The sequence below is a fragment of the Cajanus cajan genome, chromosome 11, assembly GCF_000230855.2.
Source record: "Cajanus cajan strain Asha chromosome 11, NIPB_CcT2T_4, whole genome shotgun sequence".
NCBI classification, from domain to species: domain Eukaryota; kingdom Viridiplantae; phylum Streptophyta; class Magnoliopsida; order Fabales; family Fabaceae; genus Cajanus; species Cajanus cajan.
In genome coordinates this window covers 28,950,002-28,970,655 of record NC_138527.1, presented here as the reverse complement: position 1 = coordinate 28,970,655, position 20,654 = coordinate 28,950,002, and the positions used below count along the sequence as shown (strand labels likewise).

At 30.8% G+C, this 20,654-nt stretch overlaps 1 protein-coding gene and 1 long non-coding RNA gene across 3 annotated transcripts; one reads left to right on the top strand and one right to left on the bottom strand.

Moving 5' to 3' along the window:
- Positions 1-523: 523 nt before the first annotated feature.
- On the bottom strand, positions 524-7,530 carry LOC109801612 (transcription factor MYB88). Of its 2 annotated transcripts, none has more exons than XM_020362724.3 (13): positions 6,964-7,530; positions 6,681-6,877; positions 6,528-6,574; positions 6,344-6,400; positions 6,102-6,174; positions 5,695-5,750; positions 5,421-5,600; positions 5,166-5,344; positions 4,407-4,552; positions 3,436-3,572; positions 3,163-3,362; positions 2,813-2,961; positions 524-1,241 (listed from the first exon to the last, which is right to left on the bottom strand). In XM_020362724.3, the coding sequence occupies exons 2-13, from the start codon at positions 6,777-6,779 to the stop codon at positions 1,137-1,139; spliced, it is 1,428 nt and encodes a 475-aa protein (XP_020218313.1). In that variant the 5' UTR covers positions 6,780-6,877; positions 6,964-7,530; the 3' UTR covers positions 524-1,136. The 2 variants fall into 2 exon arrangements, with proteins under 2 accessions (XP_020218313.1, XP_020218314.1); XM_020362725.3 differs by having other exon boundaries at positions 2,813-2,901.
- LOC109801615 (uncharacterized) lies at positions 3,568-5,433 on the top strand. The gene is made up of 2 exons (XR_002240031.3): positions 3,568-4,178; positions 5,192-5,433. It is a non-coding gene; the product is annotated as an uncharacterized LOC109801615 (long non-coding RNA).
- Positions 7,531-20,654: the final 13,124 nt, after the last annotated feature.

The window sequence follows — 20,654 nt, the reverse complement described above, 5'->3', positions numbered from 1 at the left end:
CACGAACTAATCATCCTAAATAAGAATTAGTTCCCCCCAGAATTGTTCTTCTGCAAAGCAGTCCATGGCAAAAACAACCATGTTAGCTGAAAGGAAAGTGCGAGAGAATTGTTTGCATGCCTCTGTCAGTCCAGGATCCGGTCCCAGGTGTTCTGTAATGTCTGTAAGTACACAACTTTTTCTTCTGCATTATTCATTTTTATTGAGTTTTTCCCTTTGTAAAAGAACTGGAGCTCATGTTGTTGAAAGCTGCATGCTTTGCAGTAGTGAATCAGGGTCAAACTTGCAATGAATTGGTTGCCATTTGCTACCAACAGTCCTAAGTGATGTTACTCGGCATTGCTTTCCTTATCATTTCTCTTATTGAAAATGGGGTTGGAGAAGTCAGTGTGAAACTTTACTTTCATAATGTTCTTTAAGACTGAGTGTGTTCATGCCTGTTTCTGCTCAGAATTCCTTTGTTTGAAGATTTGTCTACACATGGTTGTGTTAAATACAGGTTAGACATAATAGAAACAGTATCTGCACACCCAAGCCAAAATGCATTTCCACTCCAATTATAATTGTTTCAGTACATCAGAACCAAAAAGGAATAAAAAAAATGTTTATTCTATATGCACACCCAAAACAACAAAGATTAATCCAATTTGCCACTGGTTAATCTTTCTACTCTTTTTTTCTTCTTCTTTGTCTCTTCTATCTATGTCTCTGTTCATTATATGTAGTAGGATGGCGAATTGCCGCTGTATACATACACTCAGGATTACTAGTATCACACAGCAAACTCTGTACAAAAAGGCAAACCAAGATCAAAAGCTGGATTGGAGAAAAACAAACCCAGAATGATATCAAAACAAACCAAAGAATGACACACTAAGCAGTAAGCACGCTATTTTTTTGGTGCAAGTATCAAGGTAACCCTTTGAGGAGGAGGGGGAGAAAAGGACACTGTTAGATGTGTTGATGATCCTCAGAATGTACCATAACATTCTGGAGGAGGGTATGGCTTTCAAAATTTTAGGCTGAACAAAATTGCAATCTTTCTCAAACCAGGCAGAGAAGAACTAACAGGCCAGATTGCCATGAGAAAGGAGAAAGGACTTGTAAATATTTTGTATTTCAGATGAATTAGAGATTCAGATTAGGAGGGCTCTTTTGCAGAGTGGCGGTTGTGAGGGGTTGGCACTTGGATTGAGCGACGGAGACTCCATTCCAAGTGTTTTCATAAGGAAGTTCCTTTCCTGAAAAATAAATCAAAAGAGAATGTTAAAGAAAGAAGAAAATATGGTTATCCTTGTGTCAAACTTTGAAACAAACCAAGGTTTTTTTTTTTTTTTTTTTTTAATTTTAAAATAAATATTTTTCACAAATAATTTTATCCATCATGAAGTCCACAACTCCACATAGTTCAGCAACAACATAACTAATGTATGGTTGATGCAGCAAGAATGGTTAATGTCTGGTTTTGTGTTCTACAGATATATCAGATGATAAAAGGAGATGGAAATAACAACTATCAGATTACACTCTAAATCCTGTCATAAATTTATTTCTTTGTTGGGTAAGAGGTTTCTTGCTTCAATAGTTATCGGCACAAGATAGTCTACAATTATATGCTTCACTATATATGGCAGCGTATCTGTGTTTGTCCATATTATATCGGTATAATTTCTTAGCAAGGAAAACAAATAAATATATATAGTGTATTTAAAGGATGACGAGATGACAACCTTTTTTGTGGGTTAAAGTGATGAACATATATGACATTTTGACTCTGATATATTTTCCGTGGAAACAAATAAAATTTCTACCTTTTTGTTGTAGGTTATTGAGTTTGGACTAGAAGCAGGACTAAAGACCTAGCCGTATAAATATAAGTTGCATTATATATTATGTCAAAGTATGTGCCAGTGAAAGAAGAAAATGTGACACTAGCATCTCAAAGTAAAAGATATTGTTTTGAAGCATGTGTTATGAAATATACTGGACCTTCCTCAAATGAGATTTTTAAGCCACAAAGTCTAAAAGAGAAACTTTAAAAAACCAACATAATGTGTGGCATGAGTGTCACGGGTAACCTGCAAATTAGCCTTTTTCAAAACCTCCTAGATACTTAAATTATTAGGAATACAAAAGATACTAAAACTAATCATGGCCAGAAAAGAAGCCTAATTTATCTTTGCAACACCAAAGCTTTACCCATCAGTTTCAGTTACATGATATCTTGTATATGCTTATCAGTTATCATTGCTAAACAAATTCCTATCTTAAAACCTATCTCCAATAATGTAACTACCTTTCCCCTTCACACCACTTCCTGTTTGGCCTGGTCCACCTGAATTTTATGATTCAAATAACTCAGAATAAACTTATTTACCCATTTTTTATCTGCATCAATTTGATTCCAGTAATCCAATTCCAATACCCTAATGATGCAAACTACCAACAGTTTTTGAGATAAAATCTTAAGCTCAGTAACAGTACATAATTTGAGCATTAAGGATTTATGTTTTATCCTCATATTACTATCTCGACCATTAATTATGCTGAAAGATCCCCTCCCTACCACTACTACTGAAGTAGAAATAAATGGTATTCCAAAAGTCATATGGATGATAGAGGTTGTTCTTATTAGAAGTCAAGAACTATTACAACTATTGAGGGTACAACTTGTATGTTACACGGGTTCAGTATCTCCCTTATTCGTCATCATTACAAAGTATAAATGTAAATCAGATTGTTTGTCCCTATTACTCCTATAATATTGTGGTTGACCTTAATTATTTGAAGTTAAAGTGCTTGGCTAACTTACACTTTCTGAAAATTGTGGGCTAGGAATTCCAGCAGCTAAGGATCTAAACAGAGGGGTAACTTGAAGAGGTGAACTGAACTCCTCCGAACCTGACAAGGCAGAAACAATGCCATCATTGTTTATCTGTTCCTCACAAGATGGGAATAAATCTGTTATAGAAAGATATATATCTAATTAGTGATTCTGATTCATTAAGATGTTAGCATATAAAACAATTCAAATTTTGAGGAAATTATAAATAAGGGGCTACACATTAATCAGCAGAGCTAGGTGTTCCTAAACTGGAAATATTTCTACCAAAAATTATCTTCCCTCTTATTTTTTGTTATCATGGGACTTGATTATCTTACCTTGATCCAGAGTTGCACTAGAAAGAACCCCTTGGTCACATCCCCCAACTCCTTTTTGATCTCCAATTTGTATATTCAGTTCAGTTCCAATATCTTGATGCAGTGAGTGTTCCAAATTGTCACCAGTTGAATGAGGCAGAAGAGTTGATCCTGTACTGTATTCAGAACTGCCTGGAGAGTCTTCATATAGTTCCATTTTCCTATATTAGATGAAGAAACTGTTAGATATTCCACAGCTCACATGAAGTCATATTCTCAAAGAACATAAAGTACCTCCAGCATGGCTGGATTTCCTCACTACTGCTCTTTAAGTCCTCCAACAAATCTTTAAGATCTACAAGCTGTAAATCTGGAATCTTATATCTTTGAACGTCCGATTCTTTGGTTCGGTTCAGAAACTCTTGAAGAACCTGACATAAATACACACAAGCATTAGTTAGAACATATTTTTCGAACAATGGTCTTTCTCTTATTTATATGCTCAAGAAACCTTGTTGATATCAGCTGGTGACCGGCTTATCATAATGAAGTTGAGCGTTTTATATTTGGTTATATGCTAGCAAACTAATCTATGAAATTGTATCAAGGATCTTTAAAGCCATTAGTAACATTTATGATTTATATTTAGATAATCACAATAGAGCTTCTAATTTTTAATTTTGTGAATAAGTGGTCAAGAGTACAATACATGCCACCTCATCATTCACAAAATTAAATTAAATTTAGTACAAAGTGAAGTGGGCTTGTGCATTGTCCACACTTAAAGTGACTCTTATGTAAAGGGACATGTCAGAGAATAGAGATAAACAAATCATGACTCATTCCTGGTACTCAACCTAAAAGCTTTGAAATTTATAAATGTTTTAAACTCACAGGCAGAAATGTTGCATTAGTCTAGCAATTATACTATCATATAATGCCTAATTCTTTGTGATTAGCAACAACCAGGTGCTGAAGAACTAGGCTCTGAAAAATCAGCTAGTATACAAATGCATACAAGCATTAGCAGAATCAAGGTAATCTCTCCAATAATAAATGTATACTATCCAGCTGACAAATGACTTTTGTGTAGATAGCCTTGACATGTTAAAAAATGATTTAATTCTGTTGATGTTGAACTTCATGACATTTAATCTATAAATTGGTCTTTGCTTGATGACATCAACTGGAGCTCATTTATAAAGAAGCCTGTAAGTTGTTCAAAAATCAAAACGAAAGCAAGTTCTGAAACTATCAAGCCTCACCTTCCATGCATTTTCAAGACTTTGGTCCACGTTCTCTGCATCAACTTTTAGAGCTAGTGAACTTAGTAACTCTGCTTGTTGCATCAATGCATTTATCTTTGGGTCATCCTTTTTAAGGAATGTTCCTTGAATCTTGTTGTTTTGGACTGCAAAACCATGATAAACCAAGAGTTGCATTAGAATGATAGGTGACCAATGTTATTTCAGGCTGAATATATTAGAGGTGTTTTGGCTTATTTTCTATTTTCATTTTCAGGTGAAATGTTTTCACTTATAATTTAAAGCTGTCACCTCATTTTCATTTAGTTTCCTCTTTTCCTTATGTTGATTTCAGTTTCACCATTTCCTTCACAAAATCTTGAAAACAGGAAACAAAAAAACAAAAAAATGTGATATTTTTATAATTACTCGTGAAAAAGATATTAACTGAAAATTTAAATTAACATAGTAAACAAATCAAACGATGTGTTTGTTTCATGAAAATGTTTTATGTTCTCATTGTCAATTTTCATTAATGATTACAAAAATGTCACAGGGTTTTCACTTGTTTTCTGTTTTCAAATATTTGAATAGGATATGGGCAACATAGGAAACAAGGTGAAAATAATGTGACATCATTGTAATTGTAATTAATAATAAAAACAGAAAACACTTCCGCAAACCAAACACTCTTAATATAGTCCTGCTCTCTTATTTTGAGTTTCACAAACTGCAAGTATTAAGTTCCATAACAAAAGAATTTCAATTTAAAGACATTACCATAATCACTAAACTTCAAATTGCAGGCATGATGCTGGTCTGGCAAGTTGACATTGTGAGAGTTTTGAGCTAAAACTGAAAATGGTGCTCTTGGTTGCTGATTTATTGGAATCCCATTTTGTTTATGTGATCTGTCTCCAAAGTTGATCTTTTCTGCAGCATCAGGGATATGGGATCTCCTATATTGCAATAGGATGACATGTTAACATTCTTCTTAATAGAATTTGTATATTTTGATCCCTTAATTCACCATACCTCATTTTCTTAATAGCTACTGCAGATTCTGATGCTATATCTGTATCACACCCGTGCTGGAGAAAAATCCTTTTGTTATTTGAATTGATGTATGAAGTGTTGTTTTCTTTTGCTAAGGCTTCATATTTTGCTCTCTTTTTGCACAATGTGGAGAAACGATTTTTCACAGCGTTATCCGTTCTGGGCACAAGCAATAAGGAATTGCAATAAGAATGACTGCTGTAAAAGAATTCTATGTTGTATTTTTTGAAGAAAATAATGAAATTCTGATTACCTGCCTGAAACCACCTTTGCTATTTCTGTCCACCGGTTGCCAAATAATTTTTGTGCCTACAGAGTAAGTAGGACGAAATTAGCTCACAGAACATGTGGTCATAAATAATACAATTTTAAGTGCAACACAATTGGTTTCTTCAGCAGAACTTTTGAAGCAAAATAAATGAATTTTCGAATTGCTGCCATAGTAATAGCACTTGCAATCCTTAAGTAAATCAATGGATTAAGGTCTACAGGTCTACCATACAGAACAAATACCCAGAAAAAGTATAAAAAAAAGAAGAAGATGGAGTCCAAATTTTCCAAGTTCTTTTATATCATTATTATAAAACAAACTTGTTAAACTTGAATGCAACTGCTGTGGTATGAAAGTGTAGCTATGAAACACTGGGAGCATCAATTTACCTCACATAAAAGCATGTCCTCCTCTGGAGACCATCCTCCTTTCTTGAAATCGGAATTTAAATAAGTGTACCATCTGGTAAAGCAACAGTTACTTAAGCATCAGATTAAGGATAAGAGTAAAGCATGATCCATGAAAGACTTGATGAGCTAAAGGATTAAAGCAGAGGACCAAAGAAAATATCTTGAATGAATCATCATCAAAATCAAAATTGGAAACAAACATTAATTTTAAAAAACCTCACCTTCTTCTGCACTGTCTTGTTGTTTTGTCCGTGAATTTAGAAGCAATAATTGCCCAACTGCATGAAGTCATGGTAATTATAATCCCTTAGACATGAAAAATAAATAATAAAAAAGTACTAGTAACTAATGAGTAACTCAAAGGAAGAAGAATAAGCAAAGGGCAATGAATATGAGTATAAGTACTTTTCAGTTCCATGGATGCCAATCTGCTCTCTTAGTATATCATCCTCCTGCAACTCACATAAGACTCATCAGACACCATTCCAAGGAAGGAGAAATTCAAGTAAAAAGAATACATAAACCAAAATAATAATTTTATAGTGAGAGAAGAAGGACCTCTTGAGTCCACGTCACAATGTGACGCTCCTTCTTCTTAGATTCTTCATTGACCAGCTGATTCTGCTTCTGCTTCTGCTCCTTCTTCATATCTTGCATGATCTTCTTGTCTTCGAGTGAGTGCTTATTCTATTGGTGTCTTGGACGCTCCTTCTCTTTTACCGAACCCAAGTTGCATGCTAAAGCCAACGCTCCCCCTTTATAATATCAAAGCTTTTATTGAAAAAGGAAAAAATAAAATAAATCAAAAAGGGAAAAGAAAGAAACCCTTTTAGACGCTCACCTCTCTCACACACACCCTGTTGTGTTTCAAAACGGCAACCGTAATAAGCATAAATTCCCTTCTCAAAAGCCAAAAGCTATTCAAGAGAAAGAGAACTGAAGCAATGGCCTCGGATCCTAACTTTTCAGACCCTTTGATCTTATTTAGGGCAATGAAGAATACATATCAGTGTCTGTAAAGGGTACGTGGGGTGGGATAAAAATCGTATTTTTCGAAACCCCAGAGAGAGAGAGAGAGAGAGAATGTGTATTTTGATGCTGTATCTTAGTAGCAACTACTGATAGCATAGCCCAGAAAGTGTGTTTAGTAGATCTAACAAAATTGAGCAACTTTGGGAATACCCTAACGAGAAAAAGTGGTGTGTTCATTCATTGTTGAAATCAAATACTAGAGTGAGAATATTATTGTGTCTTAGATTCTGATGTCTGAGTTCGAGCTGAGAAGAGAAAAGAAGGACGGTGGGTGGAGGTTGAATGTAATAAACTTTTAGTTAGAGCAGTGTACTAGGTAGCAAGTGATGTGTCTCGTTTGTTATTTTCTTACGTTGGGTTAAGCTTTTCTCTCTCTAACTTTTTTAAAACGGTCACACACTTAAAAAAAACAAGTGATAATGTACAAAAATATTAATGATAAATAAAAATAAGTAGTATGTGTTTAGGTTAGTGCGCGGGTACGAAGGAGAGTTTGAAAATAACTCTGAATTTGATGAGCTACGTGCAGTACATCATGGCGGCGTAGACTAATGTCCACTATGCAGCTCTAAAGAAAGTTCAAAAGATACGATCATGATCATCATACTGCTACAGTTTAAGACAACCCTTCTCATCCACCATCATATACTGCAATCACTAATAGTAATTTGATGATAATATAAATGTAGATGAGCCTAATAATATTTGAATTTTGAGATCTTTAACAAGACATGAGAAGGTACGTGACCCAACTTTTTGCATTGAGAGTAAATGGTTCGTGAGTAATTGGTGTGGTTCATTTATCTTTGCATCTTTGGTCATGCCTAATGTACCATTCAATTTGTTTCCCCCTTTTCATGGTTTAGGAAATTTTGGATGGACTCAATTTGGTGTAAATGTGTAAGGATTTTGTGTTTTTGAATTTTCTCACAAAGGATTCAAAAATTTGTTCCCTTCAGCTTCTTTTATTCTTCAGACGCTCACATCTACCTTTCTCGCCTTAGTGCGTGAAAATTTAAATGCTGTTTCTTAATATGAAAAATACATGTATAGATACACATACTTGTAAAGTTGTATTCAGAAATATATTAGTGTTTCATTTTTTTTTATATTTTAAATGTGACTTGAATGATTAACAATTATCTTGTCGATGGAGAATTTGAAAATCTAATGAAAATGTCGGACTAATAAAATTAGCTGAATTTAGTTGCCCTGCATTGTCTCAATTTGTTTAATAATTGCTCCATCTTGCAAGTTAGAACTTAGGTATATATAGTTTCGAATTCGAATGTGTTGATTATTGTATATTTTTTTCCTTCTTTTCGTTGTGTGCTTCTCAATGTTTCACATGCTATCATTGCATTTCTATTTTATTCCTCTAGTTTATTTATTGCTTACAAATTAAAAAGCACAATGTTAATATTATAATTATGTAAATGATTCTAGCTATTCATGAATTATATTAGCTCAATCCACTTAATTAAATAAATATTAAATTATATTATTGGCCGTCACCTATAATATTAAATTTATAATTTTAGTTTTTTATTTTTTATTTTTTAATTTTATAAAATTTATAATTTTGGTCTTCTCATTAAGTGTTAATTTCGTTAAAATTATACTATTGATCTTGATCATGATTTAACATTAAATAGATAATATAATAATTAATATTTAATATTATTATATTAATTTATACTTTTAATTCTAATTTTTATCATTTTTGTATAATTTTATTATTTTTATGAGATAAAAAATGAGAATTGAAAATAAACATTAATCTAAATATTAATTCTCATATAATTTATTTTATATCAAGTAATGACTAATATAATTTTATAATTAATAGATAAACATTTAAAGAGAGATTAAAATTACAGAATTTATAAATTTGGAAAAATAAAACTGCAAAATTAAAAATAAAAGACATAACATTACGGATTTAATATATAAGAAGATCAAAAGTATAATTTAATCTTAAATAAATAAATTCAAATTTGAGATTAACTCAATTAAATAAGTCAAACTTAAATTTTACAAATTTGATATTTCCTACTTGTACCTATATACCCCCGATAAGAAGAACTTAAATCTCCTTATCAAACCCAAAAAAGAATTGAGGTTAATTACATTTTGTACATTTAGATATATATTATCAAAAAATTAAAATTACACAAATATCACTATTTGTATGGGAATGCTTTTGTATAGTATTTTTATTGATAATTTTTTTAATAAAAAAATGTTTATTAACTATTTACAGATTTTTTTTAAGAATTAAAATTTTAAGAAGGATGATGTTAAAAGAATGTAAGTATTTTTTTTTTATTATTTTGCAAGTAAATACGAGAAAGTATAATAAAAATTAATATCAATAATGTAAGTAAATTATAAACTAGACAAATATGGCAAATTCAATCTTTATCTTTTTTAAAATAAATTTCAATCTTTTCAGTTAGACTTGTAAGCTTAATTTTTTTTTTCAACTATAGATAACCTTTATTTATTCAACTTGTTTATAAGTTTAATTATAATTAGTACTTTAAGCATGTGCGATGTAAATAATAAATATTTGTTTTATATAGTTATAATCTATAATAGATGAATATTTTAAATATATAAATATGATTGTTAAACAAATCATTTACATTTACGTACACGTGTCACCAAAATATATATCATCAAAAAATTAAAATTACACAAATATAACTAATTGTATGGAAATACTTTTGTATAGTATTTTTATTGATAATTTTTTTAATAAAAAATGTTTATAACTATTTACATATTTCTTTAAAAGAATTAAAATTTAAATAATGATGATGTTGAAAGAATGTAAGTTTTTTTTTTCAAGTAAATATGAGAAAATATAATAAAAATTAGTCTATACAATTAACAAAGAAGATTCTCTTATTTGACAGACACCTTTAGACTATTTTGTCCCTATAATTACATCTAAAACTATTCTTTCTTTTTTCACATTTTTTTCAAAAAAAGCCATCCTTACAAATTACACTCAATCAAAAATATATTATTTATGATTTATTTTTATTTTTTAAAATTACATGGAGGCACAAATGTCTTTTTTACATTAATATCAATAATGTAAGTAAAGTTAAATTATAAACTAGATACAATGCTCTTCGGTGCATCTCCTCCTAGTATGAAGTGTTGTGATGACTTGACGCAATATATTTTCTTAAGCTATTACATGTGTGTTTTTCTGCCAAAACTCTGAAATGTTTTACTTAACGTCACATGCATATAATTTAGTGAAGTTTGTATACATTACATTAGTGTGAATCATGGTTAATTGTGTGTTGATATATTTTTGTATTCTGGCTGATTATATTGTGCTTATACACTTGCTATCTTATTTGTGTTTAACTATTCAACTACACCTCATGCCAGTTGTTAGAATGAGATGTTTCTCACTTTTCTTTGATGAAGATTATCATCGTGATGATAAGGTTGAAAATGAGACTTGGACTTTATTATGCTTGATGTTGAGCTCTAATTAATAAGATATGACCTCAGGATTGTAGTTAGGATTTCACATTTTATTTGATTTCATCATGTTTAGGATTTATGTTAATTTTCTAAATTGTAATGGCATGTTAGTTATTTAATGGTTTTTTTAAACAACCAAAAATCACACGTGACATACCAAAATAATATTCTATTGTTAAGTAACTCTCAAGCAATACCCATTAGAGTTGCTCTTAGATTATATAATTTACAATAATTATTTATATTTTTTTTTTACATTTTTTGTTAACAAATATTTAATAATTACTATGAATTAATCTACTAACAACTTAGGTAAAAAAATCACTAACAAAATATTACTAAAAAACTTATTAATAGATGGATTTATAATAATTTTTTTATATATAAATGAATAGTAAGAATTATTTATTGTTTATTACTATAAGTTTTAATTTGTTAATAATTTATGTAAAGTGATGAAAAAGTCGAATCAATTAACATGATATTAACTCAAATAATTCAATTAATTGATTAAAATAAATAATAACTAATTAATTAGTATATAAAGTCTCAAAGGAGACTAATTTTTCACGAAATTGGTAGATATTCCTGTTAATATCATAGTAAAAAAAGTATGTTAAAATTAGTGTATTTTTATATACTTTTTCATTATTTATCATAACTAATTAAGTAGTAAAATGATTTAATTAAGTAATATAAATTATAAAATTTATTTATTTATTACAAAAATGTACAAATTAATATAGATTACTAATTTATAATTATAAATATTTTATTAATATAAATTCTTACAATAAAACATGTCAAAAAGTTTATTACATAAATTATTAATAGATAACTTTAACATATTTGAAATGCTTTAATTGATTAATTAAAAATAATAAAATTAACTAATTGAATCGTATAAAATATGTTTTTTTTGGCAACGTATAACATATGTTAAAATTAGTGTATATATATTACAACAAAACATGCCAAAATTAATATAATTATTTATATTTACTATTTGCTATAGAAAACTAATCTTTTCATAATTTTATAATTTATTAAAGAAAAAATTAAATAAGTAATATAATCAATTAAAATAAATCAAGTTGTTTAATTGACTGATTAAAGATATTTAACAGTTTGTCACTAAATATATTTTAATCTATTATATATCTTAGTATATTATAATATTTTTTTGATAATGATTAGTTTAAATTACAACAAGACACAACTCCTTACAAAATCAAAGGTTAATAAGATTAATCGCTCATCTTTTTAAAGATTTTTTTTAATGAGATTACAAATCGTTTTCTCCTAATATAATATAGTTTATTATTGATTAGATGATCAACCGATCCTATTCATGTAATATAATTTATAAATAAATATAAAATTTAATAATTTATAGTAAAATATTTTATTTGAAATATTATACCTTGTTTGGTATAAACTGTAGCTTCTATGTAAATTAATTAAAAAAGTTTAAGCGAAAATAGTAGATAAGCACGTCTTAAACAAACATGCACTTAGTCACTTTGGTGTAAGGCAACGTCTTTCTGCATTAATTCCTTTCTACACTCCAAAGTCCAAACCTTAACGCCACGCTCTCATCTGTTAGTTTCTTCACAACCTATATCTTTCACTTTTAACCAAATTAACGTTTGGTTTTAAAAGACACCACAAATTATTTTTAAGGCTAACAAAACAAAAGTTCGACTTTCGGTCTAATATAATGTGGATAAAGAATGTTACATCCAACAATTAAAAATAGCATTGCAATAAATGACGCAATTAAAGCTTAGGGTCAACCAAATTATCCATGACATACCAAAAATGAAAGAAACCTTAGTTGCTTTTAAATTGAAAACAATAAAACAGCATGACGGAAAGAGAAGTAATGGCATGAGCCCACAGCGAAGTGACCTAAACCTAACAACGCTGGATTTTAGGATAGATTTTACACTTTCATTAAGCAAATTTGAAACACTATGCAAGATAGTGGGCCTCAAAATAGCCTAAGGCAATGGATGATTGTTTCATAAATTTCTATTTAAAATAATAAACACTGTACGAGTAAAGTAGTAATGTAGTTCTATCTTTAGTCATTGTTGGTAGATGATAGGTGTGGACAAGGTATGTGCAACATGCATATATTTGTAGAGAAAAAGCCAACCCACTAAAGCCCTTCAATGTGCAGCCAAAAACTATTTAACAAATAGTGTTTATTGTTTACCATAGTTTTATGGTACTGCCCTATGATCTTAATTAACTTTCCCATGTTGGTTCATAAACAAACGGTTTTACCTACCAGAAGATCACCATTTCCTACGTGGACATAACGTGGGTCTGCCACGTGGCGAGTTCAAAAACAGAGTGCATAAACTGCACAAGTGAGAGCCATGATCTTATCTAGCTTTTTGAATCTTGATCAAGTGGTGGGGTCCTAAGGATGGCATAAAATTACAAAACGGCCACCTCATTGTTCCCTGTCTTGACACCCAAATCTCCCGCCAAAAGTGACCTATTCGTAGAAATTGGACACATAAAAGTTTTTTTTTTTTCCTTAAAAAAAAATGGGTATATTCTCCTTATTAACAATCTTCTGTGTGGGAAATGATACACATTCAGAGGTAAGAGAGGATGAAAAAGAGTAAAGGTAAGTAGGAAATGTGAATAACATTTAGAAAACAGATGCTTTTAGTAGAGGGAATCTGAAGTTGAAGTTCAAGTAAATAAAGGAAGTGAAAAAGAAAATAAGTGCAAAAGGGGTGGTGAGTCGGTGACATTTTGTCCACTCACTGTGTGGAACCCTATGGAAAAAAAAAAAATATCTTTCTTATGGTATACGATGCTTAAAGAAAGAAAAAAAAAAGAAAAAAGCATAGGTTTTAAAATTTTTCAAATGGAACACATCCTCAAGCATGATATATATACGTGTGTATGAAGTATGAACCTAGCTTGTCAAGTTTTGAAAAAGGAGAAAAATCCTCTCTCTTTCCACCCATCAAGCCAAGAATTTGTCATTTTCCGACCATTGATTGAACATGGGCATTCTTGGCCTGACCCTATCAACCTTATAGCCTCCTATTTTATGTATTGTATTTGTTAATTGTTAATCTTGAGTTAATGGATTGTGAAGAGATGATAAAGTCGACACTAAAACGCGTTGATATTGATATAATCTTTGACAAATCGCACGCGAGGAGATTAATTGGACCCATTGTTTTGCATTTGAATTTTATTGATATTATATAAATATTTGATGCATGTATACAATAAATCATCAGCCCCATGTGTACAATAGAATAATTTCAAAACATTCAATCACGGGGCCTAATGGCTATACAGTAGACTTACATAGGGTCCTAGCAATTCTCGTTTTTGTACCATCTACAGTTAAGAGATTGGTCATGAGATGAGACATTGTTGTGGACTTGTAATGAGCACTTTGGAGCGGAATGGCATTTTCTGAGTGTCTGAATTCCCACCTCAAATTGTTTTGTGACAATCATAATAGTCATGGCCATGACATGTACAGTAAAGTTTGGCAAATTTGCATATATCCTAAGTATTAAAGGGTCCCTTCAAAAAATGGACTGATAATAACCTTTGATGGACTTTTAGAGGGGTTTTTCTCACTAGTCCATTTATATATATGGACATTTCCTACCCCTCCACAATGAAATTTAAAATCAAGTGGGGAAGTTGATATAATTCCACCGGCTTTTTCTAGCTAATTGGAGGTTTATTAAGGACCCATTAATGATGTTTTAGTTGCAAATGCTTGTGTGTAACATTTATTGAATGTTTGAGAAATTAATTCTTGTCATAAAGTATGGTTATTTCAAATCAAAGCCAGCCAATTAGTGACGTAGAAATGGCCAATATTGAAGCCAAAAAACTTGGTGAGTTTCTAATATGATCACAAGAGACACATTAACAACCCTAATGACTCCAAAATTAAATGAATATTATGATGGCAAAGACTATTAGGAGCTTGGTGGAGAGGCCCAAGTTCCCAAAGAGATTGATATTTGATTGGATAGGGAGGGTCTTATTCTTGTGCATATTCTTTTTATAAGCCCTTCATGATGTCAAACCAAGCGGCCACCCAATCAATTGCTAAGCGCCAAGTGTCCCCACTATTTCCTTTGCCCAAAATTAGGGAAGAAAAATAAAATTAATGAATAAGACATAAAGGAAAAACCGTGGGGACTTTTCCTCCCAAACTCTATTCTTAACAAAAAGAAATAAATGGGAATCATTAACTGGTAATATTCAATGACCATATCATAACTTGCCTATTAGGTGGCCTAATGGAGAATCCCCTAGACATTTGGCACTAGCATACTTTTACCACAACTTACTCTATTCTTCCTTTGGTTTTATTCACTATCTCGTCACTTTACACTCACTAGTGACCACATAGAGGGGTCACTTTTTTTTGGAATAGATTTGGTTAATCTGAGTTGTACCTTTTGTTTTCACTATCACTTGCTTTCATCCCTTATAAACGGCTGAAAATCTAAAGTGAATACCATCTTTGAACTTCTTGTGTTGCAATATAGCTTATGGGAGTATAAAGTTTGCTTTTGCTTGGCCTCGTTTGTTTTACTATGTCCAAATGCAGGTCCCCTATTGTTCTTTAGCAGTTTCATAATTGGAAAAGTTATATATTTTGATAATATGATCTCTACATTCTTCACGCAAATGGGGGGAGCAATCATTCCCTTTCTTAAATTCTCTGAGAAATGAGAATACAACAAAACCAAAAAGCATGTGGAAAAGGGAGAAAAACAAAACTAAAGCTAGCAAAGGGAATGTGAATGAATATGTGATACCAATAAAACTAAACAAACAATAGAGTTTCAAAAACAGCTTTAATTTGCAGGATACGGGGTCCAAATATGCATGTAGAACATAATATATATAATCTTAGGAACTTGGTTTCTTAAGCACGTTTTGCGATCCTTTCTTATTCTTGCATAAGAAAAAGCAATGTGTCTGGGGACAACTTTGTCTGGTGAACTGCCTTTTCAATAGGGATACTATGTGGATGGTGGACTGTGTTTAATTTTTGGCTAAGTACATATTAATTTGTCTTGTTGTTTGTGCTTTCTTTTTGACATTCCAGTGATAAGCTATTCAATACAACTTAATCCCTCACCTTTTCTTTCTAAAAGACGCTGTTAAGATTTGTTTACGCTCCCTCATCATGCCCTTTTAGCAAAACCAATTTGGACTTACCAAAAAAGAGGACAAGAAGGTCCAAAAAGAAGACTGGAAAAGAGGGTGTGTTTTACCCTACACATAAAGTTTCATTTTATGACAATTGTTCAACAACCAAAAATAAAATAAAGTACAAGCATCTAAACTTTTTACATATGCTCCTCAGTGATTTAATTGCCTGTTATCCCTTCTTCCTCTCTCTCTCTCTCTCCAACTACTATAAACTACCTTGTTGTGTCACATGGTTACTTTTCAGTTAACAGTCATCTTCCATATGAACAAGAATGGAAATAACTAATTTATATCACGTTTTCTTGCTAATGCAAGGGCAAATGCATATATAGTTCAAAGCTGTCTAATCCAAGTCTAACTGACCTAATGAAAAGCAGAACCACTTTGGCCTATTTTGTTGATGAGGATAGTTGTTTCAGAGAGTTAAAACAAAGGACCATTAACATACAAAGGGATCAATTAACTAATTGAATGGTCTTATATTTTTATTTTATCCGTGAGAATCAAATACATCACTAAGGAGTTTACAACACTCACACAGTCGGAGCCAAACCCTCTCGATAATTGAACGGTCCTCTAATTTTACATTATTAATGGTCCTTTTCATAAATTGTCCTATTTTTTCACCTAAAAATTGTAAACGTAGAACGTATAGTTAAATCTGCAAAAAAACATATTCTGCTGGAAAAGTTGGCAGAATGAATGTGAAGTTGGCTAATCTATTATCTAAGTGGCTTTTTGCATTACAAGTGGCATGAACCAAAATCAAACTTGTCACAACATGAAACAATAATGTCCCTACTTAATCCTCCTTTTTCTTTATTTAAATTTCTAAGGCAATGAGCAAAAGAAAAAAAAAATTCTTTGATTGATCCCATATGAAAAAGAAACAGGGAACAAAGGCCCCACGTGTGGAACAGAATTTAAAGCTCATGCTATTATATTTTATCTATTTTTAGCTTTATGTAGATGTTGGGGTTCGTCTACTTGGGATTCCTACATCCTTGTGGGAACCATCCTTTTGATATTAGAGCCACCTTTTCAATGGGCTTTGGATTTTCACTTCACTCACTTTCTCTCCCCATCTTTTCTACTTAGCACGCTCTTGCAAAAGAAAAAGGTTTAGGAATCCTATGCCCCTCCTTATATTCCCATAGTTTGCTTCCTTTTGCTGTATCCCTTTTGAGATAATAATAATATTCCCATCCCATGTTATTATCACTCTCATGTATTTCCTTTCAACAACTCAATTATGTTACTGATTTCACGTAACTGAAGATGCAGAACCTTCTGTTCAGAAAACCACTATTCTGATGTGATCATCATACACTTATCTTCTCACTGTACCTTTCTACTTATTATGACGTATGTATGGTATATATGATGGCCAAGACATATTAATCAAAACCAATGTTGGGTTTCATTTTCCAAAAAATAACTCATTTCATCAACTTTATCATATTCAATTCAAACCAACATATTTGTGATGATGGTGACACTATCTTAAGCTAAGGTAAGCTACCTATTGATGTGCATGTTTGAATTCAAACATAAAGATTCAGAATTAGATTACCTAATTTAATTTCATTGGAGTTGCAAACCTATAGACACGGCTATAAGTTAAGGGAATCCAATAATAATGGAGAAAGTTTGTTTTGGTCATGTACTAGAAAGCGACATTTCTTCACTTGATCAAATTCCCGCCAGCACAAGTATTTAGTATAAACCTATAGTTCTGTTTCTTAATGGCCACGAAATAGTGACCTAGGTAGATGAATTATTAGCATTTGATTAATATATTGTGGGGGAGGTTGCTAGTGTTTTTTTCAATAGGTAAAGAAATGGTGTTGTATAAGGTATGAGTTGATAGTGAAGGGTGATAACAAGATTAGTACTATTACTATTCCTATATTACTATTCCTATATTACTATTACGTGTATGTTTGATTTCACATCCATAATTCACGTTTAAGTAAAAACCACATCAAAATTGATGCATAAACAACTAATTGTTGCTTCCACTGATCCATGTCCACACTTGGCTAAAGAGTTTCCTAACATGCTCTACATGTGTTTGAATGCAATTTGATATTGACATAAGCTTTAAAGGGTGGAGGGTAGCTTTGGATAAGGAGAGTTGGGGCCTAATAGTAATAGGTACCAGAGCAAAACCTGCAAAGTGGCAAAGAGGAACTCAGGATGAAAAAACATTCTGTCATATTCCAAATGGGTCTATCTCTTTAGCATCTTTCAATAAAGAAGGCACTTAATAGAACAGCTCATATGACATGGCTCAGCAGGCAATTCTCTGCTTCTCACATGACTTGACATCACCTCTTTCTTTCTCACACTGCTGCATAGTTTTGCTTTTGTCTCAGGAATAAAAATTAATAAACCATTTTATTTATATATTTTTTTGTGTGTATATAGGAAATGAGGAGTGCTGGAGCATGGTCAAAAGTCTCAATGAGGTAGTTTGAGTTCCTTTTGTGGCTTGAGGTTGGTCCATTTTGCTTCTTTTCTTTTGAACTGACAGAGTGTATCAGATGATAACCATTGATGAGGAAAGTAAGGGAATGACCAAGTGTGGGACTTGGCTCTATTTGTCAGTCCAAATATCTGAAGGAGATAACCCATTTAATCATCACTGCTTTGGAGATGAGGGACCTATAAAGCCACACGTATTAAATTTTAATTGTTTTGCTCAAAAGATGTGGTTCCAGCAAAATGCCTCATCTTAATTGATATGATATGATAGGTTTTATGCATGCAGGGCAGTTTTGAATTTGTAACATCAACATCTAATTCTAATCACTCTCAAATATCACTTTCACAATGTAACTATCCACCCAAATAGTAATTTTGCAATCATATTACCGACACATTCTTTTAAACATGCTCTGTTGTATTGGTTAAATTTAATCTAATTGTAAATTACAAAATCATGAATAAGATGTCATATGTACATAATTATGTAATTTCTAACAAACTTTATGTGATAATAAAGAGATATATTGTTAGCATTTATCTTTTCTAATTTAAAGCTAAAATTCTCCAATAAAGAGATTATGGGGGTAAAGGTTAAAAATGGATCAAGAGTGTGTTTAGTAAGAAATGCAAAAGGCAAAGGTGAAAGGTAGGATAGGAACAAGCGAGAGTGGATGGGGTGCAAATGTTTTGATTTTTAGCAGTTAGTGCTTGCTAGAGAAAGCTGAAAATGAAATAATTGATAATTGTTTTGTTTGGACTCGTGATATTGCACTTTCATCCCATTTTCGTTCCTCTGTTGCCAAATGCATTTTCTTTCCATCCTTTGTATTCTTTTGCTTAGTAATGATATCGTGATTTTCACTCTTTTTAAACCTTGTCTTGTCCACCCCTACCAAACTCATTCAGACTTTTTTTTCTTCTTCTCTATCTTAGAAAAATGGGGTATCTGTGATGAAAATTTGAAAATACATTCTCTTGTATCGAATTTTCCAATGTGTCAATTTTTCTAGTCTTTTGGATAAGTGATATACTAGACAAGATAGGATTAAAAATTAATGTATTAATGGGAAATTTGTGACTGCATATACTGTAAACATATGGTAAAATCTCACTTAGTTGGTTTGAGCATGTATGGAAAATGCATATAGAAGCGTTAATTAGGAGATATTATCAAATGGAGTAACCTTATCGCTAGTAACCAAGACAAAGAACATAAAACTAACAAACAAGAGTAATAAAAAAGATTTAGAAGCCAATAAATTTGTTTATATAAATAATTTACAATCAATCTATTACGTTTCACTAAAATTTAAGTTATCAACTAAAAAATCACACATACATATATATATATATATATATATATATATATTGAATTTATTTCGATAAGTTAAATTTTTCTTATAATAATAAGATATTTTAAAATAATGTGGAATTAGATGATTATTTTTTATCATGATATTAATAAGAGTATTTATCAACTTCCTAAAAAATTAATTTTTTACTTTGACTACATTAAAATTATTCTTAGGATCATTGTTTGAGAACTACCGGCACTACCAGTTAAACCAATATATGTTAGTCATTTCTTATGTAATCTTTCGTTATTTATTATTGTATTATTTAATTAAATGATTAATTATGTATATTTTTACAATAAATAACTAAAGTTATATTAATGAAAAGTTTTAATTAGGTGTAACAATATTTTATATTATTAGTTCATAAGTATTAATCTATAGCTTTTGATAAAAAAAAAGGTTATTAATTGTTATTTAATACTATGTTCATTACTTTATAGTAGTTGTTTAAGGTTTTACACACAAAAAATGTAATAATTTTTTTTTCATAGAATGATTTTAATATTTTTTTATTATATTCTCTTTTACTTTTTTTATTCATTGAAATTATAATAACGACACTAAAATTTGAACACAGAATTTTATATATATTATCTCAATCCTTCATTTTATATATATTATCTCAATCCTTCATCACTAGTTCTATCCTAAGTGGCTCCCCTCTATCATTTTTATTTTATAATAAATGCTTAATAGTTGTCACATGCGAATTAATTAAAAGTTAGATGATATGTAATAATTGATAACATAACAACTAATGATATTTTGAAATTTAAAAATGACAAATAAATAAAAATAAAATTTTACTAAAAATCTAACAAATAAAAATGAATCAAATGAGTAACAAACTACCATATATACTAAGAATAATTATCATATGTTGTTTTCATTGTTTTATGTTGTTCGCCATTAA